The 23936-nt window shown below is 33.0% G+C and overlaps 1 protein-coding gene across 2 annotated transcripts in view; it reads left to right on the forward strand.

Annotated features, from left to right (window-relative positions):
- CADM2 (cell adhesion molecule 2) overlaps positions 1 to 23705 on the forward strand; it is a 169092-nt gene extending 145387 nt beyond the window's left edge. For both annotated transcript variants that reach the window (XM_028114859.2, XM_088024782.1), the window contains 2 exons: positions 22671 to 22796; positions 23587 to 23705. In XM_028114859.2, coding sequence (XP_027970660.2) covers positions 22671 to 22796; positions 23587 to 23705 — 245 coding nt within the window. The remainder of the gene's footprint in view (positions 1 to 22670; positions 22797 to 23586) is intronic.
- The last annotated feature ends 231 nt before the right edge of the window (positions 23706 to 23936 follow it).

Raw genomic sequence — 23936 nt, forward strand, 5'->3', positions numbered from 1 at the left:
ATTCCTCATATCAGTGAGGTCATGTGATACATGTCTTTCTCTGATTGACTTATTTCACTCAGCATAAGACCCTCCAGTTCCATCCACGTCGTTGCAAATGGCAAGATCTCATTCCTTTTGATGGCTGCATAATATTCCATTGTGTATATATACCACATCTTCTTTATCCATTGAATGAACATTTTAATTAAAATAATAAAGCAAAGATATACATAATTGAACTAGAAAAGTCATAAATTACCCTAAATCACAGCAGAGAACTTATTGTGGACAATTTCTTAAATAAGAAGGGAGGAAATTATAATGATAAATGACACTTATGGAGAGGGAAGGTGTTGGCTGATAAAAAAAGTAAATGTAAACAATTTGTTAACTTAGATATTTTTTCTTCTCTATATGTGAATGGATAACCATTCCTTCACGGATATTGGTTTTGACTGAATTTATAATTTGGAAGTGGACATTGATAAAAATTTACCAGCCAAAGGAGCAACAATGTGCAGGCACCATGACATTATGGTTTTCATATATTTCACAGAGAAAGCTCAAATATCCCTGTCATCCAATTTGAGATATAGCAAATTTTTTTCCAAATAAAAATGTTGGTAATTTGTCTGCCAGTTATCAAACAGGTACATTAAGTTTTAAAACAGCTGGTGTTTCAAAGGACATCTGTGTTATGGCTAGAATAGACATTAAGCATTTAGTAAACAATGCTATAAAATATAAACTAGGCTTTTAAAGGATAAGAGGTTCTTCCTTGTCTTACCAATTGCTATAATAAAATGTAGCTGACAGCAATAACTAAAAGGAAACTTTTTAATGCATTTCAGATGTGCCTTTTCTTTGTAGCTATAAAGTATATTAATAGCTTTGAAGAAATTAAAGTCAATGAACTATATATATATATATCCTTGTAGTAAAAGCATAAGATGGAATTGCTTTAACTCTATACTTGTAATTATAAATGAAAAAATGTGTTATCAAATCATTCAGATGATAATTCAGATGTGACCAAAGGATGATATTCCAATCAATTACTGTTTTGGAGCTACGCTTTGAAATGAAACCCCTATGCAGTCAATTTTACATGTAGAACTTGGAATTTGACAAAATTCTAATGGGACAATTAAACCTATTGAAATATTTTGTGAACCACTTGTGCAGACCTAACTACAGTTTGTATGAAATAGAGATTTTTTCCCCAAATCCCCTTAAAACTAATTTCCCTTTCTCATTCTCTACAGATTACCTCTTCTATTTTCCTGAAAATATTGAGATTCTTAGACAAAAGAATTATTTTCTTTGTATTAAAGATCATACTATATCAATCTCTTTCTTTTTATTGGATCTGATCTCTCATTAAAAGCAGAAACCTTCTCCCAACAAAATCCCTCTTTTGAATCTTTCATTCCTTACATCCTGCTGCCATTTTTTCTTTCTACTCTCATAGTGCAAACCTCCTCACCTTACTCTCACCCCTGAACTCAGTGATTCATGCCAGACTTGGATAGAAAAGTTTGACAAGTATTGTAAGAAAAGGACTGTAATTTTTAGGACCATAGGAGTCCTTGGTGATTTTGATACATGAGTTGGTTCTGTGGAGTGATGCCCAAGTAACTAAGTATGTACAAACTCTTCTATCTAAGTATGTACATATGTATTAGGTTATTCTTCAGATATAGGCTAATGAAACATTCTTTTGAACATTTGGTTTTGATTGAATTTTTATAAGTAACACAATGTTCTTTCTTTTGAACTGTTGGTCAGTTGATGATCCAGGAAGATCTATTTTTTCCTGGTATTCTCTTCACCAACAGTTGATGAGTATCTACACATAAGTTTGGGAAGTTTTGTTTTGATTAATTTCTCCGTGACATTCTTTAAAAAAAAAAAATATTTATTTATTTGAGAGGGAGATCGAGAGTGTGCAAGAGAGAGCACGTGCAAGAGAGAGCACGAGTTGGGGGGGTGGCAGAGGAAGTGGGAGAAGCAGACTCCCCACTGATCCCCACTGAGCAGGGAGCCCAACACCACCAGGCTCCAACCAAGGACCTTGAGATCATGACCTGAGCCAAAGGCAGACACATAATGGTGAGTGACATTCTTATATATATTTGAATCTCTCTAGCATCTCTCTTAGTTTCCCTGTGGGTTTCTGATACATTTTGTTTTTGTTTTTGTTTTTTAATTTCTATTCTTGTCCTTCTATTTTCACCTCTTGGAGGATCTCGTCTAGTTTAGCAGCTCCAGTGAGAATCCCTATACCAATTTACTCTTAAGTCTACCACCAATATAGAATTTTCAATTGAGCTCCAGTTTTGTATATTCAATTGCCCAGTGGAGTCTACACTATCCTACAGAGAGAGATGTCACATTCAAACAAACTCATGTATCCTGCCGCAAACTTACTCTACCCCCTCTATTGTCTGTTGGTGAATGGTGACACCTTTCTCTTTATCATCAGACACCAAACCTTCTTATTCCTTGTTCTTTAATATCCAGCCAATATTTTAACTTCTCTCTACTTCTACCACCACTATTTAATTTCAGGTCTCCTTTACCTCTAGATGACTGCAAAAACCTCCTACATGACCTCCTTGCCTCCAGTTCTTTCCCTTCTAATCTAGTCTCCATATTATAGACATAATAGTGTTTAGATTGCAATTATGAACATTTTCTAATGTCATGGAACAAAATCCAAATTCTTTAATGTGGCATACAAAGTCACAACATGGCCTCTGTTCATTTCTTGTTACAACAAATTTGTATTTTGTATTCTAGATATTCTAAGCTACTCGGATCCTTCCATATAGGACATGATTTCTCTTAAAATATGTACTTTTCATCTGTAGCTTTCCCTGATGCTAACATTCAATTTCCTTCATACCTCTTGTATTCTATTTCTCCTTTTTCTTAAAAATTTACCTTAAAAAACATCCAAACAGCATTCCTCAATCTCTCTAGGATGACTTGGATATTTGTTCTATTGCTTCTATTCATCTTTTCATTGTAATCCCTTGCATGTTTGTCTACGTTCTCCCTCTCAATTATCTACTCTTTCAGGTTTTTCATCTGTAAAATAAAAATAATAAAACTTGCTTCACACAAACGTTCTAAAAGAGAAAATATATGTAGTTTATTTTGCACAGTGTTTGGCAGATATTAAGTGCTCAAATAGCTGTTATCTTGCTAATATTATCATTAATTGTGAGAACTGTATGGTGTATGTCACTGGCCAAACATGTCTGATACAGGTTAGGTTCTCTATAAATATTGTTAGAGTAAATAACAGTGAATAAATGGAAAAAAAAAACACTCCTTTTAATGGCAATACATTCTTTTTCTTTTAACATTGGCTCAAATGTACAATACTTAGTTCTTCCTAACATCAGTCTTTGCTGTTCTAGTCCCTTTGCCATAAAAATAGCTCCAGTTTTTATTGCCACTGATTGCTATTTCTGTTAATGTTCTTGATTTATCTCTTTGCTGTTAGCTACTACTCTTTTCTGAGAGGACTAACTTATCTTCTTTGTTGCTGCTTCTTATACATTTAATAGGCAAATTTTAAGTTGATGATAGAGTTGTTCTCTTCCAATAAGATTGTCTACATGTTTTTTGGTATAATTATTTCTTATTTTCCATATTCTCTACCAAGTAGTTAATTTAATGGTTTAACTTCCACCTTTCTCCCCACTGCCACTCCTTTTGTGAAGCACAGACCTGTTAACATAATAACAGCATATAACATGAAAATATCAGTACAAGAAGAAAGGTTGGCAATATTTATTACAGCTTACACATTGCCTGTCATGGATGTATAATAAGAAAAATAATTATGGTTTTTCTCCATGTACAATTTAATACTTCGGAGAGGACAGCAATGCCTTTTAGAGAGAACAAGAGTGAGGTATACTATAATGGAAGGAGAATGGTTATATGAATATGGACACCTTTTCTTGGAGTTAGGGTACAAAATATGTATCAAATAAGGTATTAAGAGAGAATTTCTATAGCTAGATTCTATAAAAAGTCATTTATAACATATAAGCACAACTCAAGAGACTAGATTTTAAATGAACAATAAATTATTGCAAAGTTCTTAGAAATGTATTTTACTTATTTCTTAAGATTTAAAAAATTACATTCTTGTTAGAATACCTTTAGGCAGAAACTAAAGTAAAATATACAATATGCCAAACATATACTTCCAAAACTGCTAGAAAGTAATAACTTAAGGCTAAGGTTTTATTAATTTGTAGAGTTTTTTCCTTTTGTGAAAAAAAGAAAGTTTTAGGAAAAACAAAAAGCTACATTGTTTTCTCAACTTCTTGTTAACATGTGTTTATACAATGAGTGAGGTCTTTTAGCCACCAGAGACTTCCAAGAAATAAAGACAATCAAGAGAGCCTGGAACCCTGAGAATAAAGAGCTTCAGTTGCCTCTTAGAAGTTACGGGAGAAATTCTTGCCCAAAAATATATATAGGGATTTTTTGTTTGTTTGTTTGTTTTTGCTTGTCTCTGAAGCTCTTTCTGACCCAATGACAATTAGTCTTTAGACTCAGTCTATCTTAATCTAGATTCTTGGGGCATTGTTCTCTCAATTCCAATTCATACTCATCCTGGCTCTGTTCTTTGAAACTTGTCCTACTTGACCATACCCTGATTTCAGTTATAGTTGTTCCCCTCATTCGCCCCCCCCATGGCCTGGTTTTCCAAACCATGTACTCAATAATAAATTTCTTATAATTCTAAATTCTATGACTTCATTTCCAAGTTGGAGTAAAACTAACAGGGATAACCAGTTTTCATGATTTAACTTAATTAACATAGTTCAATTGGCGCCTACCTCCTCTTCATCTCCTCCTCCCCTGCCTCACTCAGAGTCTCAGGAAGTAGATGTCACAGATCTTCATTTTACACCAGAAGGAACCTAAATACAACATTTTTAAGCAATTTGCCTAAGGCTATAAAGTTACTCAATTGCCTAGGTGAGATTCTATCCACATCTGTGTGAGATTTCCATCATATTTTCCTGCCTTTAGCAACAGATATTTGGAAATCAAAGAGAATAAACATTTAGAAAGAAAATCTAGAAGGTAGAACAGCAATGTGCCCTTCTTAGGCTCTATCACTGTATTAAGCTAATGAAAGTGTACATATATGTACAAAAAAAATGTACTTATTATTTCTATAGGAACTGTCATCATTGGGAGGGGGTAGGATAGCTAATAAGCTGCTGGTGATTTGAACTGATTGGCTAATTTGTTCCACCAGTCTTTTTGGAAATTGAAGATATATCTATTGGTCTTTAATCTCTAGAATCATTCTTTCCTTTTTCTTTTATAAAGGTAGGCATTTCAATGGCTCCTTTCCAATTTGCAGGGATTCTGAGCTATTGAAACAGTTGTGAATGCATTCATAAGCCAATTCTCAACTACCCTGGAATCACAATATGCTGCTATATTGAACTGCTTTATATTATAATAAGATATAATAATAATACATAACAATCATATTAATACAATGCTATATAATAATATATTCATATAATTAATAGTATTCAGTGTAGTTGCCACTGTTAAGTGTTTTACATAGGTAACACTATTAAATTCTTACAGTAACCCTTCACAGTAAATACAGTTGTTGTCCTCATTTTACACTTGAGGAGTCTCAGAGACAGAGATGCTTTTATTTGTCCTAAGTCACAGCTTAAAAGTTACAAAGTCATATTCTAACTCAGAAAATGCAAGTCCAGAAGCCACCCTCTCAACCATTATGCTATTCTATCTAGCCTCATTTTCTTGCTCAAGGTTCAACCTAATGCAATGAATACAGTTCAGTTCAACTAAATAAATATGTATTAAAAACCATTTTATTAAAATTTTATAAAAAGCCAGTTTTACACCATAACATTCTACGTGTATGTACCTAGTTAACCTAGATTACATTAGTTTATCTTTTTTTTTTTCCTTTAGCTTTCCTATACACACCCTGATGGAATACTTCATTTACATCTGACCTTTTATAAGCATATTTTTTCTAAAATTTGGTAGTATTTTCAATTGCAATAGTTTATTTTTAAAATATATAATATCTATGCCATACTACATAAGTTAAGTATTAAGGATGATAATTTTCATGTTTTTTTGTTTTGTTTTGTTTTGTTTTTACTTATCCTCCATAGACCTTCTGTGTCTATTAAGCAAACTTACCTAGATGATTGGTTCTGAACCACCACAAGAGGTTTGGCCCCCTAGGGAATTATTTTAATTGTCTGGGGACATTTTTCATTGTAACCACCTGGGGGAGTACCGGTATCTACTGGATAGAGGCCAAAGATGTTGCTAAACATCCTATATTGCACCGAGCAGAACCCCACAAAAAAAATTACCCAGCTCAAAAAGTGTCACTAGTGCCAAGATTGAAAAATCCTGAGTCCTTGGACTATACCCAGAATCTATTACCTTTGTATAAATACCAGGAATGAAGTGCGCATTTTTCCTCATAGGCAAATGACAGTTGTTTGATTGGCTTTATTTATTTTTACTTTACTCCAAAATAACCACCCCCCCAAAAAAAAATTCTCTCAGTATTCCTACAATCAGAAGCCAGTGTGTCGTTTTCTTTTTTCCCTTTAATGGGTAAATATCTTGATGATTACAGTGACTGACACAACATCTGTGAATTTTTTTACCAAAAATTCACTTAGCTTTCAATGCTTTTACTCTGCTATTGATATTGTTTGCTAAAGTAAATATCCAGACTTCATTCATTTATCAAAATTTGGGCATTCTCTAATACAATCAAACATTTATCTAGTATCTTAATTTCCAATCCCTTTAGATGTAGTCTTCTGTCATCAAGAACATCAAGTTTCTGGCTGCTATGAAATTAAGTTTGCCTTTTTCAAATAGTTTGAGCACAACTGTCATTTAGTAAAATAAACATGGTTCCATTATTTCTTAATGTCTTCCTTAACAAGTATAAGATTAGACTACATCTTGCAAACTCCCATTGAGCAGCACTTAAGAAGTGAGTAATATTTCTGTCTGCCTAAATCAAGTAATCCCAAATGTAAGTGATTTACAGGAAGGCATCAGGGACTGTTACAATAGGCATATTGCAGTATGTCACTGGAAATCAGCATCTCCCCACATGTTTGATCAACAGCCAGATGGAAACTTTAATCACATATATTTAATCTGAAATACACATGGTAATTACACTGGACCTTTGATTCAAGGCCTTATTAAAGTCTCAAGAGAAGTCAGGAAATGAGTTTGTCAGTTGCAAACTGATGTAGTCCTGACCCTCTGGGTAGGATTTCCATCTATCACTGCCTAGACTAGAGTATTGCTACAAATCACATGGTACCTCAAGGAAGTAAGATAAAGTTAAGAACTTTGTTAACCTGTGTAAGAGGAGAAAGGGGCTCCTGATCAGTCCACAATATTGTTTATTCTTTTGTTCACTCATGTTACTCCAATGAGTTGTGACTAAAGTGCAGCATAAATTATATGGCTAATGTCTTACAAAAAATAATAAACAGAACACCAACAAGGACACATTGAAGTAAAATACTCTCATATTTCTAGTCCCAAACCGAGGATCCTGGGTATCTGCTACACCTAAATTTAGTGTAAGTGAAAGTATATGAGATTTTCTTGGATTAGTGATAGGAAAAGGAAGATATCACAAAGCCCACTTTTTGGAATTTTCCAAGTAGAAAAATACTGGATAGCAAAACTTTATTTAATATTGGATAAATAAATCCTGACTCTTCTACTTCAACAGTTTTATACAGTGCTAAAATATGAATAAGCAAAACTGAACCATGTTAGTATGTATAAAAACGTTTAAATAATATGGCTGGTAAAGTGGATGGAGTTTTCTCTAGAGAATGGAGGTATCAAAAGACTTCAACTGAATGTTACATATTACTTTAACATTTGGAAATTTATATTATGATTATGTCATTTTATTTTCAAAGTCAGAAAAAAGAAATTTTAAAAAAGAAACACACACACAACCTTCCTAAGTGTTCACAAAAATATAGCATCTTCTTATATATTGTTGACTTTTTCAAGAGAAAAATGTAAGATTTTGAAATCCATAAAGCAGGCTATAACTAAAAAAAGAAAAATAATAGGTTTCTATTAATATAAGATGACATAACTAATAAGAAACAGTCAGTTAAATCACATGCATATTCTGAAATGACTTCAAGAATTTTATTGCTTGATTAAAACCCTATTAATAGCTATTACTGTTGTCATAGTAAACTTGCATAGGATTTTCTATTCTAATTAAAATGCTAATTAAAAAACAAAATCATCCTATCAATAAATTACCTTTTCTCTTTCTAACTTTAGGCCAATATGGTATACACTACAGTTATTTTGTGGTTGTTTTACCTCTCAGTTGAGAATGTCTTTAAGTTTGGTGACCTTTTTATTTCTATTGATATCATTATCATTTCAGATTAGGTAGATCTTGAAAATTATCAGTTGTATAAACAAGGATGACATACTGATACTCTTTGCTGGGCACCATGCTAAGAACTTTTCATGTCAAATCTTATTTCACTTTCACTGAAATTCTATAAGACAGATGATCAGTAAAGATAGTATTTTACAGAAGTATAAACCAAGATTCAGTGAGAGTTAAGTAAATTTTCCAGGGCCACTCAATTCAGAGTTGGTTGAATCCAATTTGAGAGAAGTCTTTAAGAGAAGACTTAATTGAGACTTTGATTCATTTACTGTCTCACTTTTATGGTGAGTCTTTCTTTTTTTTTCCATAAAATGCAAGTTTTTTAATTCCTCTTTGGTAAAAAACCTCGTTTTAAGATTTTTTTTTCTGTTATACTTACATCAACAGAATATCTTACAGGTAAAAAAATACTTAAAATTCCTTTCATGTGTAAAGTTAAAAAAACAGTTATGAATCAGTGAACGAAGTGGAGAAGCAGATATTAACATTTCTGGTGCTGAGCTGTAGCCTTACCATCTGACCTTGAGAAAATAAGTTAGTTCTTTGTTATTTTCTTGATATGTTTTCTTGCAAGACAATTTGAACTCTAGGTGAATGACAGCTAATAGGAAAGAATGAGGAAAAAGTGACTTTATGTGGAAGGTGGGAGAAAGGGAAAAGGAGGGAACTAAACAAGACTCCATTTATTATCAAAACAGAAATAAACAATTATGCTAAACTTAGAAGAATGATTAAATGACACTAAGTTTCCAGTCACAATTAGAATATGATTTATTTTAGGTTATATATTTAATGGTTATCTCTAAAGGACATAATCTCTTCCTCTAAATTGTATGTGTAAAACTTAAGTAGAAGAGAGATGTAAGGCTCTTTCATTAAAATTCCAGGACATTCTTAGGTATTAGGTACCACTTCAAAAAATGTTTTAGAAATCTACATTTATGATCATAAGACAGAATTTAGAATACAAAGTACAGGTATTTTAATCTTGCCATTTAAATTTTTTTCAGTATAGTTTAAATGACCTTAGTGAATGTATCTCAGAGCTTTCAGTTAGGTCTTTTCATTTGTATGCTTGGGCTACGAAGTGCTGTGTATATAATAGTTGTTAAAATGAATAATTATATTTTATGCATAACAGGAATTTAGGTCCAGTGCTTTTTAACAATGATGTAGGACAAAATTTTACATATAATCGTACTTCATATTAACTTGTAAGGGCAGAATTATTTTATGGGCACTCATTAATATTTAAGTCAATTTCCTCTGAAGAGTTTGTTACAGGCTTAGTTGTGCTTTGCATACTTATTTCTTAAATTTAAAAAAATGCAGTCCATTATTTCATGAAATATGCAAATTTCATGTGTGCTTAAATTGAAAGCATTGTCATATGTTAAGCATGGTATGTTTCATATAAACTTTTCATTTATTTTGGGAACAATGGAGTTTATTTTATACTCACAAATATGCACACAACTTCTTCTGTCATATCCAATGTCTAGATCTGAGAGCTATCTGAGAGCTATCTGATCATGGTGAAGATATAGCAGCTCTTGACAGATATTAAATATATAAATTATGTACAATCAAGCCAGATACCCAAGAGTTAACTACCTTGGAGTTTAACACTGATATTTTCCTCAGAATTCATGTTAGAAGAAATCACTAAATTTGATACAGCCTTCTTCCAAAGTTCTTTCTGTAGTTGGGTAAATAAATGTACTCAATAGATCCAAGAATAAGAAGTGACACTTTGAATTGCTTTCCATAACATAATATTTGAGCTATCCTAGTGCATTTTTTATTATAACTTATCAATTAAATTAAGACACTGATTTTTTTCTTGTAAATCTATAATTTGAACTCCAAACATATTTTTCTACATTACCTTTGGGGTTTGAATAAATTTATCAGTGAATTTGCTAAATCTTGTCACCATTTACCAGATTTGGCCATTTTGGAAAATAAGTTCAGGATTATGGGGTAAAGAGGAAACCCAGTGATGTTTGGCCTTTGACTCTTATCTTCCAATCTTCTCCTGAAATGGTGTCAGAAGAAAACAACAACCAAAAAAAAAAAAAAAAAAAAAAGAAGAAGAAGAAGAAGTAGGAGAAGGAGAAGAAGGGAACACAACACAGAAAAAGCAAAGAATCTCAGGAAGGAAATCCCTTCCGAAACTTGAGAAAGTTGTTCACATGATCATTTCTGTTTGGACATTAAGTTATATTTTAATGTACATTAGTCATGATATATCCTTTCCCTGGCACTTTTCCTCAATGAAAATTCTTTCATTCCAGTATAATTCAGCTTGTGTTAGGTTCCATTTTCAGTTTGGAGTTTAGTACCTAAGTCAAATGATAAAAACATTTATTAAATATTTACTATAAAATCTACTAAATTTGGCATGAAAAGAGTAACTATGTTGTAAGATTGGCTTATGGATAAAATTAGTTAATCATTGAATAAATTTAATAAAATAAGAAAAAATGCTTTTAATAAATATTAGCCATTATCATTATTATCTTTTATGGACAAGGGTTGTACTAAGATCTTTCTATATATTACTTCATCTGATTCACACAAAAGTTCTATGTGGCTCTTAACCACTATTATCCTGTGTTATATACGTGGATACTGAGGCAGAGAGAGGTTAAGTAACATACTGGTCCAACAGCTATTGTTTAAAGGACCAGGAAGGGCAAGATAGGAGAGATTTACTTTCTATGTAAACATAATTTAGTATATGAAAAAATAATGGGGTAAGATTCCAGTAAACTTAAGATTTGAAATTTAAAACATGCACAAGCTTTTCCCACTGGTATGTGACAGTCTTTTCTAAATGATGTATAAAGAGGATGTGTACATTATATACTTCTGAATATATTCTTTATTGTAACTGGAGAACTGTTTCAATGACCATTTATAGTAGTTTTAAAAACATATGAACATAGTCAATATGATTATTGTAATTATTACCAGGGTAATCAATTCAAAAATATTAATAGATATAAGGCTATTTGTTTGACTGAATTGACTGGTAATATAGTACACATTTCAGAGCTGACTAGTTTATGAAGGGGAATTATTTCAGTCGCAGTGGTATTGTGTTTCTAATGTATTGGCCCATAAAAAAAATGGACATATTCCTACAGATAATCCTTCCCCATAATTTTAAATATTTCTTCTTCCATTGCAATCATTTCTGCTATGAACAGACATAAACAATTCCTCCAGACTAAACTTTTTAGAATAATGTTGAGTGTTATAAATATTCTCATTGTCAAACATTTATTATTTATATTTTCTGAGGGTTTTAAAATTAAATCTGCCCTATTATGGTTTTATATGATAGAATACTTCATTTAATTATTATTAGGCCATTTCTTTTTAATTTAGTTTAAGAAGAAATATCCTTAAATCTAGATTTGACTCTTCTGCAGAAAACATTACATACAACTTCTTTAACTTCCAGTCTGCTTAAAAATACTTTAATTCATTATTTTAGATTTGCACAGAGTACATTGCCAACATAGACATATGGCAATGTCATATACTAGTCATTTTTCTTCCTTCTTAATGGTTGTTCCCATTTATTTATTTTACGTGTGTAGGCTGACACCAGTGATGAGCAAAGAGTTAGGTATTGTTGAAATTGAAGGCAGAACAGTTCCTAGTGAGAAAGACATGAGGCAACAGAATAAAAAACAGCAACTTCTACAGATCACATAAATGTAAGAGAAATTGCACACTGAAGAAGGAATTTGAGCATATTTGCCTGAAAAAAAATGTAAAACTACAAAAAACTGGTTTATAGTCTCTAACCTTATAAGGCTCATTATTTTATATTATATATATTGACCATGTTAGATGTGACTTATATGTACAGGCTCCATATAAACTGATTTTACCAACTCTTTGAGGAAGGCAGAGTGGGTATGCATCCTTATTTATAGATGTAGAACAATGAAACTCTAAGAATGTCAAACTGAAAGTGATACTTGGGTCTTATGGTTCTGAGTGATACTATTTCAGATCTTTGATCTTGAGAGACTACTGTTTAAAGCAGGAAAATTACACCACATGTCTTCTGCCTAATGGATAATTGAGCTACATTTTCCAAGCAGTAAATAATCCCATGGCTACCCAATAACTTATTTTGTTCTCCCTTTGATCTCATAGATAACCTTAAAGAATATTCCTCTCTTTCACCTTCCTCCTGTATTACACAGGTAATCACCTTCTGGCAAGTTCTCTCCCTTTATGGATGTCAGTGCTAAATGAGGTGAAGCATTTGAGAAGGGCCCTCACTCCTAATAGTTACACTACTCTGCTGGATAAGAATCCTCTCTGGATTGTTCAAATTCTTCAAAGCTGAAGTTTCCTCATTTGAAGTAGTCAAGGAAATAGTATCCTCAGAGCAGAAGATCAGTGAAATGAAGACATTTGTGCTAGAACCTACTTTATACAAAAAAGAGAATACCTTTTTGGGAGAAATTTTCCACTTAAATTTTACTTCTCAAAGACAAATAGAGAATCTTATTCAAGTGCATATGTTGTTTAGGTCCAGCGCATTGTTAACTATCTATAATACCTGCTAATGAAATCAATTGTTATATAATTAGGAAAACTGTAACTCATAAAAAATGATAAAAGATCTTGAGTGGAGATAATTCTCGCAGTAGAGAATTCGTAGTGCAGTGCGTAAAATTTGTGTAGGATGCAACACTTCACTTTTGTATCACTGATAATCACACTTCACTTGCTAAAACAGTTTATAAATTGACGATACCTCTAAGCATAATAACCTTGAAACACTAAATTCAAAACAAACAAAAAAAATAGTAATTTTATAATTATTGTCCTAATCTTTCTGAATAGGAAGCCACAGATGCTATTATACCTAGAAGTGTGTGGCAGCATGTATATTTATGAGCTTGATATGGAACATAATTTATGGTGCAGTAAATACATTTTTGAGAAGAAAGACTAAGTGTTGTGCTTGCCGGGAATTTTCCTATTAATGAAAACCTGTTGTACGATGTAGCCTTAATTTAGAACCCATAGATTTAGAGTCCCTATACACACTGCTCATAGTTAAAATTATGTGCAAATCACTGTACACACACAAAGAACAATATATTTTCATGTTTTTTATCCTTTAGAGATTGTTTTTAAGTATTTTTGTCAGAACAGTAATTACACATAAAATTAGAAGGTAATAGATGATCCTTGAGTGAATGTACTGATATATTTTCCCCTAGGGACCTTGCTAATGTCATATACTGCCAAAGGACTGTATATTTTTTTATCAGTAAATTATGTGTAACTATTTCTAATGTTTTGAAATAGGGACTCTCTTTCTGATGCATTACTCCATTTAGAGAAAGTAAAATGGGCTCTTAATACATAGTAATAATTTAAATTTAATATTAGAACCAAATTATCCAAAGCATTAAGTACAAATCTGGATGAGCCATCTTTACTTAGCACTAATTTCTAAAATATTTAAATAGTCACAGCATTATTATTTTTTAACAAATAATTTAATACTGTGAAGGAGTGCTGTGCTGTGCTCAGCACAGCAAATGGTATCTAAAGATCCAGGTTCTGTCTGAAATTTAGTGTAAGAATTTAATATTATCCATTCACTCAATCTGCTGGGTTCTAAGAACTGTGTAAAAGTGCTATTTCAGCCATATTACAAACATAAGATGTAACTATCATCCTCAAGTAAACTTCCATCTTAGGGGGAACATAAAACTAAAGCAAGTGAATTAATTCAAGAAGAAAAACAATTTCTGAATGAAACAATTCAGGGCTAATTGACATGGGGAGACCAGTCGATGTTGTTTGGACTTTAATTAGGCAGAGGGAAAGAACATTTTAAGGGATGAAGAAACAGCACTAACAGAAGTCAAGTCACTTAGCATGGATGGGCATTGAATTCCTCTTCAGGATAGAAGAAAAGAGAATACAATTGTGTGAAAAAATAAAATGCTAGAAATTACCTCAACAAACTTGTTCTCAAAATAGAAGTCATCTGACACATTCTAAAAACTGACTTTCATAATATTTTTAGTCTTTCAAAAACTATTCCAAAAACTTGCTTAGACAAGCTGTCCCATGGTTTATCAATCTTTATATTAATAATAACTATGATTATCTGAGTCAACACTTTGCATGCTTTGAATAAAATGAGCCATTTATAATACAGAACCTGGCATAGATTAAATACTCAATAAATTATTCTCTCATTTAATCCTCACCCATCAAACTCCCACTAGTTTCATTTTCTTCAATCTCATGTTATGCAAATTTTCTTCTATTAATTTCCCCTCCCCATTTTTCAAATATTTAGACACTTAGAATGGTTCACCATTATGATGTAGAGCAAAAGTCCCTGAATGAGTCTTTTAAAAGTTAAGAAAGGAAACCTGTATTTTTCTACGCAGCGATTTATATTTTCCACTTTCCTCCCCTTCCCCGTATAACTGTTAGATAGTGCTTACATTACATTGTGTCAGATATTTCTCTAAGCTCTTTATGTACAGTAACACATTTAATCTTTGACAACCTTGGAAAATAAGAATTATTCACATTTTAAAGATGAAAAGGCTAAGAAACTTGTTTAAAGTCAAATCAATAGCAGTAAGTGGTTTAAGGTTTAGTATAAACAATTTCTAAATCCAGGATTTTGTGAGCAATTTCTTTCACTTGAAGACTTTAACTGACTTTTCTTCTATTCTACTGTTTTCCTTCTATTTGTATACACAATGAAACACAGTTTCATTCCAAGATTGATTTCATCTGATCCTCTTGGTGTCAATCATTACATCTTAACCACTATGATACATCGGTGGGTGAACGGATAGAGGGGTTTGCAGTGTTAACTCATACAACACCTAATACAGTGTACAACTCAATTATAGGTAACTCACTAAAAGAAATTGTTTGGTGCAGTCTTGGATCTTCTATTTGTCTACAAAAAACTTGGCTGGGAATGAGTATGGATTGTCCAAACTTCTCCAAATCTATTTTCTATGGCCTTAAATTTTTACATAAGTCAAGTGAGATAACACATGAAAAAGATCATACTATAGTTTCTACATTAGTTCAGGCTGCCAAAACAAAATACCATAGATTGCCTTAAACAACAGAAATTTACTTCTCACAGTTCTGGAGGCTAGAAGATTAAGACAGCCAGGTTCTGGTGAAAGCTCTCTGCCTAGCTTGCAGACGGTTGCCTTCAAGTTGTGTCCTCACAAGGCAGAGAGATAGAGGAAGGGAGAAAGAGAGAGAGAGAGAGTTAGCTCTGTTATCTTTTCTTATAAGGGCACTAATTTCACCATCAGGGCCTCGCCATCATGAACTGATTTAAACCTAGTTTTCTCCCAAAGGTTCCATTTCCAAGTTCTACTACAGTGAGTAGTAGCACTTCAACATATGGATTTTGTGGGAAACACAATTCAGGCAATAGCAGTTTCTTAAAATAAAAATACCCTACTTTCTTAAAGTCTTAAATACCCAATGTAAGTACATTCCCAACAAAGAGAAAATTCAGTAGAAATGCTAGATATCGTTTGTGACTCAGAAACACTTAGGGAAACAACTTGAAAAATCATTTATGCTTTCTATTTCTAAAGGTGACGATCCCAGTTTTACACTTACTTTTGAGTTGAATTTTATATTTTTGAACCATTTTATAGTTAAACTGAAGTTTCTCCAAGAGTTTTCAATCACTTAAAAAAAATCCTCCAAAATGGGTACAGAATAGTAATATAAGTGTATTTATTGTTGAAATGGCTCTTATCATGCAGTCTGGTCATATTTCGTCCAAATTTATACTACTCTGTACTTAATTCATGTAAATCTTGACTTTCCACAACTCTGATGGTTGTTACTAGGGAACTATTTATTGACTTTTCCATAAGAGGCACTTGTTTCTTTCACTAATTCTTGTATTCATTTCAGCTTTTTCTATTCATATTTTTCAATATTGACATTAAATTCTATCATTGCCAAAGATTTCTCTTTACATTAGCCTCAAACCTAACTGACACTTTTCTAGTCTACTATCCAATTCACTATTCCATATTTTTTAAATTGATACTGAACTATTGATAATGAATGTATAGTCTGAACCCTGACATTTAAACAGTTTTGTAGACAGTATTTATTAGATTTCAGTAAGAAAACATTAAAAACTTCTTATCAATTTCATGAGTATGTGAATTAGCATTCTTATTATTAGTACATATACTTAGAATCTTGTTGTTTAAAAAAAATTACAATTGTTAATCCAAATATGGCCTTGAAAACATATTTATTTTAATATATAATGAAAATCATTCTCTTAAAAATAGCCATGAAACCTAATTTTAAAATGTTTGCATAAAATGATTTTAATTTTACTTCTTTCCTGCCATTTTGTTCAAACTGAAAATCATATATGATAACTTATAAAATTATTTATCATAAAATAATTCTAACACTTGAATTAAAAACTATGTAGTACTTATAATTTCTGCATGATGTGATCCTAAAAAGTCAGATGTTCTTTCTTGGGAGTTATACTTCTCATTTTAAAGGGAAACATATGACAGACAAGCTACTTGATAGAAACCCCCAGCAATGATTTCAGAGATAGAATTACATAATTTAGGATTCTCCATGTTAAGGTGTTAAATAAAAGTATACTTTGAGGTTACTTTCTACTCTTCTAAATATCAGAAATTACTAACCCTAAATATTATTATTTAACATATTTTCTCTTTGGAGGCCTTTACTAAGTGTCCAGTAACCCTAATTGAAAGATGTTAAATTCAGAAAGTTTTAATTCTACAATATTCTTTGTGTTATGTGCATTGTCGACTAAAGAGACTGCTAATATATTGCCAAATCCATTGGGATTTACACACTCCAGTGTTAATAGACTAACTCCCGCAAATCATAGACTAACACTTGAGAATGAATAATGGTCTTTAAGATATATGATGTATTTATCTGAATAATAATGAAGATTCAGCTATCTGTAAAGGAAGTTCTGAAGGCTGTACTTCATTTTTTTTTTTTATTGCTATGACAATAGGAGAGAAATGAGAGAAAGGATATATGAGAGATTCCCACTGGGACTTAGCCATTTAAATTATATATTATTTTTGCATTGTTAGGATGATACTTATCTGATCCTCAATTTCAATCACTTGTTTTAGTTGCTAACGGTAGGATTTAAAGACAGACTTTAGTTCTAAGAGTTATGGGGGAAAAATAAAAAGCATAACCAACAGTGTTAGTTTTTTTAAACAAATATATTCACAAATAGATGTGTAAAGTAACATTATCTATATCCATCCTATCTTTGAAATCTTAAAAATCCTGGGACTGTATGCGGACTTATTTTGCTGATGAGCTGACGGCTAAAAGTTTAAGTGTTTACTTCATAGGTTATAAGAGTATATGTAGAACATTAATGATTAGAGTCAAATAGATATGTGTTTGCATTACTTTCTCTGAAAGTCTTATTAATATACTATAAATGTATCTGAAACCCAATGAAAATATATCCAATGAAGAACACGATAAATTTAAATTTATTTAAACAAATTCTAAAATATTGTCTTACTGTACAGAAGAAAGGGGGTGGGGATGGTCCACATATCTGAGATTCTACTGTGGGAATGAAGAGTGTAGGCAAAATTGGGCGCCTGGGTGGCTCAGTCGTTAAGCGTCTGCCTTCGGCTCAGGTCATGAATCCAGGGTCCTGGGATCGAGTCCCATATCAGGCTCCCTGCTCAGCGGGAAGCCTGCTTCTCCCTCTCCCACTCCCCTTGCTTGTGTTCCTGCTCTCGCTGTGTCTCTCTGTCAAATAAATAAATAAAATCTTAAAAAAAAAGAGTATAGGCAAAATGCATGAAGTTAATCAGTGAAATCTCTCACCAATAATGATCTACATCCCAAGACTCCCTCTCCAGTACACCCACTATGTACAAATGTCATATGATACACATTTCATTTCAAAGATAGTTTCTGTAGGTGGATTGATTTGCAGCATTAAAGCTGAGCAGGAATAAATACCAGCATCAGAACAGAGAATCCTTCAAAACATTTCAACATTAATAATAAAGAAAATGCAAGTATGGGTAAAGGGAATAAAAAATTAATTTGTATCCAATGAAAAGTATTTTCAATAAAAGAAATAATGTATGCTCAACAAAGAATTTTCCCAGATGTTTAAATGGAATTATTATACTAAATAAACACGATTTAAACTAGTATGAATACTGAGTAGGTTTCATGGTCATGAAATAAAAATGATAAATATAATCTTGACAAATACTAGACATAATGCTTTAGAAAATAAAGTACAGGGGCACCTGGTGGCTCAGTTGGGTTAATTGTCTAACTCTTGATTTGGGCTCAGGTCATGATCTCAGAGTTGTGAGATGGAGCCCCGCATCGGACTCTTTGCTGAGCATGGAAGCTGCTTAAGATTCTCTCTCTCCCTCTCCCTTTGCCCTCCCAACTCACTCTTAAAAAAGAAAGAAAGAGAGAGGGAAAAGAAGAAAGAAAGAAAGAAAGAAAGAAAGAAAGAAAGAAAGAAAGAAAGAAAGAAAGAAAGAAAGAAAGAAAGAGGAACATAAAGTTCTGTTTTACTTTAGCCTCAAGCCATAGACCAAGATACATTTTAGATGGATTAAAATATGACAATAAAAATGTTAAACAACAGCGTAAATCTATATGTGTATAATCTCATCATGGGCAAAGCATTTCAAATCATGACCCACAAGTCAGACATCATAATACAAAAGTTTGATAGATTTGGTTACATAAAGTTATAATACTTATCCACCACTGAAAAGACAATAAATGTAGAATAAATAAAAATAAGTTGCTAAAAATATTCATCTTTCTATGGAGAGAGCTATTGAAACAGAAAATTTGAATAGAAAAATGGTCAAACCAGGGGCGCCTGGGTGGTTCAGTCACTAAGCGTCTACCTTCGGCTCAGGTCATGATCCCAGGGTCCTGGGATGGAGCACCACATTGGGCTCTCTGCTTGGTGGGAGGCCTGCCTTTCCCTCTCCCACTCCCCCTGCTTGTGTTCTCTCTCTCGCTGTGTCTCTCTCTGTCAAATAAATAAATAAAATCTTTAAAAAAATAAAGGGTTAAACTGAATAAGCAGTTATTTCAAATTAGTGAATTCATCTAGGCAAAAGTAGTTAGACACATTTATGGTAACTTGTAAATACTAAATATTTAACATTTATCAATATTTGATTAGCAAATTTTTAAAATTTTAATATCTGATGTTAGTACTGGGGGGGAATCCTTCAGATGTAGGTGGTACAGGATGAATTCATACAGTCTTTCTACAACATAATTTGGCAATATTTATCAAAAGTCTTTAAATAATGTTTATACCAATTGGTCCAGCAATGGTGTTTTAGAATTTATCTTCAGGAAATGAGATAGGTACAGAGATGTATGAACAGGAGTGATTTCTCAGTTTCAGTTCTGAGAGATATTTAGCAAACAAAACAGAAATGATTTATGACTATCTGCATTTGGGGACTTGAGAAAGAAGTGGAATTTGAAACTGATTCTGAAGTATCTAAGCAAGGAATAAGAATGGGGAATTCTGAGGCATGACAGGTTTAATTTTGCTTTTTCTTCCTGTTTTTCTTTCTTTTTAATTTTTAGATTTACAGCCAATGCCAGGAATTAAGGAAAATACAAGAAATATATAATAGAAAGGTACATTAGCAAAAGCTGCCTCGACAGATTAACTTTTTAATACTCAGTGTTTTTAAAATAAACTTTTTTTTTTTAACCCTTGAATAGTTCAATGCATGTATGCTTAGTTGGGCAATTTTCTTCCAGGTGGAGACTGAATGATCTATTGCCTTACTTACTCTTATAGCTTCTCTCGTTTTCAATTTGTATCTCCTGAGATCACCCTGGAGAGTTACATGTGGAATGTTTTTATTGGCTGGACCTTCATTCATCCAGAGCCCAGATCACACAGTTACACTCAACTGAAGTGAAGCTGGAAAATGATTAGCTCTGTGTACTGAAAGAAAAGAAAGAAAGTTTGTTATTAGCTAGAAATATCTTCCCCAATATACCCTTCTGATCACCAAATATTTTTCACCTATTTTCCTTACACAAACAACTGCCATACCTGTCCAAAGAGACAGCCTAATGTCCCATCAAGCCAATATATCCAACTCAAAGACTAAGGTCTTTAAATATCCACAGTCCTCTTCATCATATCTGGATACATTAGTCCAGGGACAAATAAACCTGAAGACAAATTAGTAATTCTCCCCTCTACACATATACAAAATGCAGTGTTAGAACACAGCCGTGAGGAATGCTTCTTACCATAATTGTTCCCATTTGGAAATAAAGAATGGGAAACACTGAGTAGTCATTATCCATAGCAATTATGAAAACATGCCAGACTAGCATTAAAAGATCCCTCTGCCTTGGCAGCAGTTGTAATTCCTTGAAGAAATGGAATTCTCTTCTGTACACTCTTATTTGCTTCCCCCAATTCTACCCTATGGAAGGTTCAATCTGTCAGTTATATTCCATGGCCACATTTGAAGTGGATGTTTGGGAACATGCTCTTCATGGGAACTACCCAGCTTTTATACTCCACTTCTTGCTTTTCACCAAGCTGAGGTTGTTTGAAGTTTTAAGTAGACTTTTTTTCCTATCTAAACATATGCTACTTTCTCACAATAGTTTCATTAAAAACACATTAAAGTCCTAATATGTCATATTCATGTGCCTATTATCATACTTCAAGATCTTTTGAAGGCATAATTGTCATGCCTAATTTATTTCTTTACTTTCTCCAACCTCTTAATCCCTCCTTTAGAATATAAGTAGTTACCATGAGGGTATCGGCAACATGAGCTTGGGAGGGTAGGCAGTATACTCAATCTGATCTTTGCAGTAGGGCTGAGCCTTAGTGGGTTTTGTTGCTCAAAGGTTCACTCAGTTTTGTCCCTTATTGCGTGACTTCTATAAGTAGTTGATTTTCTAAACCTTTGCAGTTCCCAGTTGTCTAGGCTTTCTTTTGATCTTTTTCTTTCTGCTTGAAAACTAGCTATCCTTTGCTGGGTTCATCTCTTCCCTGTAATTTTACTAAAGGCCAAATGTGAAAGTATATTATTAATCTGTATCTCTCCAGCTACTTTCTCTAAAACTACAAGTCAAATAGGCACTTAATCTTTTACACTGAGTGTTCATTTTCCTCCTTCTGTCAATCACATTTAACCCAATTTGTAACACCCTCCTCTCCTTGAAATATGTTCTTTCCTTTGATCAACTACAATGTACTCTGCAGGATATTTTCCTACCTCACTGTTCTCTCCTCAGTCAGCTCTGCTGGAAGCACTTTCTCTTCCAGGACTTTAGATATGGGAGTTCCTCAGTTCAGTTTTCAGACTTCTTCTCCTCTCTATCTAGACTTACTCCTGTGGGGAGTTCATCAATTGCTATCGCTTTAAATAAGATTTATATAATAATAAATTCCAAGTTATCATCTCAGGCCTAGTGTTTCCCATAATTTTATTTTTTGAATGATAAAATTGTGTTCATCACACTAAAAAATACACACATATGCACATACACACACACAGTCACACATATATTCAGAAGGAGAAGAGGAAGGAAAGGCATAAAACCATGCAAAATTATATATGTTTATTTGAGCACCTGAGTGGCTCAGTTGGTTAAGTGTGGGACTCTTGATTTCAGCTCAGGTCATGATCTCAGGGTCATGAGATTGAGCCCCGCCTTAGGTTTTGTGTTGAGTGGGGAGTCTACTTAAGATTCTCTCTCCTTCTGCCTCTGCCCCTCCCCTGCCCTAAACTGTGCTCTCTCTCCCTCAAAAAAAAAAAAAAAAAAGTTTATGTGTATTCATTTATCCAGTCTTGAAACGTAAAGTCAATGACAACTGTGATTGATGTGGCAAATATTATATCCCCAGGTATGTTGTACAAATGAATATTTGTTGACTCGATGGTTGATTTAATACACATTAATGAAATTTTATTTCAATAGAAATGAACTAATTTTCAAAAGAACTCATTCTAATGCAGATATATACTCTATGCTTAAATAACACATCATTTGTGTGATATTTTATTCTCTTCTCTAGATCCCAATGCTCTGGCTGGCCAGACTGGCCCTGATCATGCTCTTATAGGAGGAATAGTGGCTGTAGTTGTATTTGTCACACTGTGTTCTATATTTCTGCTTGGTCGATATCTGGCAAGACATAAAGGTAGGTAATATTTAATAAAGTAATCTTAAGTTTGACAAAAAATATTCTAAAGACTAGCTTAATCATGAAATATTAAATGAGTGTGTGCATACATGTGACAGAGAGAGATCTAAATATGAAATTACTTCAGGGAATTCTTGATTATTTTACTTAATGAAAATTGGTTTGGTTTAGCAAAATAAAGTCTAGCCGATGGCCAAAGGTCACAAAGTGAGTCACTGGCTCAGAAAAAAAAAGAAAAAAGCAAGTTTGTAATTTATCTCTAGGATTGATATTCAACTATAATGTTAAACGTTTGGTCAACATTTTTTGTTCATAGGTTTATAGACACACATCTGGCCATATAAGTGAAGAAAATATGTAATTTTTTTGCAATGGGCTAGGTAGAAAACTATTGATATAATCTACTTTTAAGTGGAGTTTTCAGAATGAAAGATGACACGTTTGATGTGATCATTATCAACATCTTAACAAAGGACCCTGATTGCTACAGCTGCACAGAGCACATGGTCTGTAGCCATCAAGGAAATCAAACTACTCATTCCCCACTCCAGTTAGGCAGTTGCCTCTAGTTAACCTGGCCACAGCTTCATATATAACATATACCCGAAAACTGAAAGATAGTGTACAACAGCAGAAGAATGAATTGTGTGGTTTATGATGTCTCAGAATATGTTCCAACATATAAAAAATCTGGCACAAGCTCCTAAATGAATGTAGCTTTAATGCTGGCTATTTAACCAGTCGCACAGAACTAACATATATATTTTTTTTCACCCAATACCCACAGGAACATACTTAACAAATGAAGCTAAAGGGGCTGAAGATGCACCAGATGCTGACACAGCCATTATCAATGCTGAAGGCAGCCAAGTCAATGCTGAAGAGAAAAAAGAGTATTTCATTTAAAATTCAGGCCAAGATTATGAGTTTTCCTTACCAGGCTGGCTGCTGGAGAAAACTGGCTATCATCTTTCAGAATTCATTTCTACCATCTTCTGCTACCTTTATTAACTTCCATACCGTACTGCTATCAGTAGCCAGTGTATACCAACAATCAGCTGTTGAAAGCATCATTCTTTAATTACTGTACCATCCATAATGCAGGACATTTCTTACTGCCTAAATTCCACACCATTG

The sequence above is a fragment of the Eumetopias jubatus genome, unplaced genomic scaffold (genome assembly GCF_037043125.1).
Source record: "Eumetopias jubatus isolate StellerSeaLion01/CBP00866 unplaced genomic scaffold, mEumJub1_p1.0 scaffold_1, whole genome shotgun sequence".
NCBI lineage: Eukaryota > Metazoa > Chordata > Mammalia > Carnivora > Otariidae > Eumetopias > Eumetopias jubatus.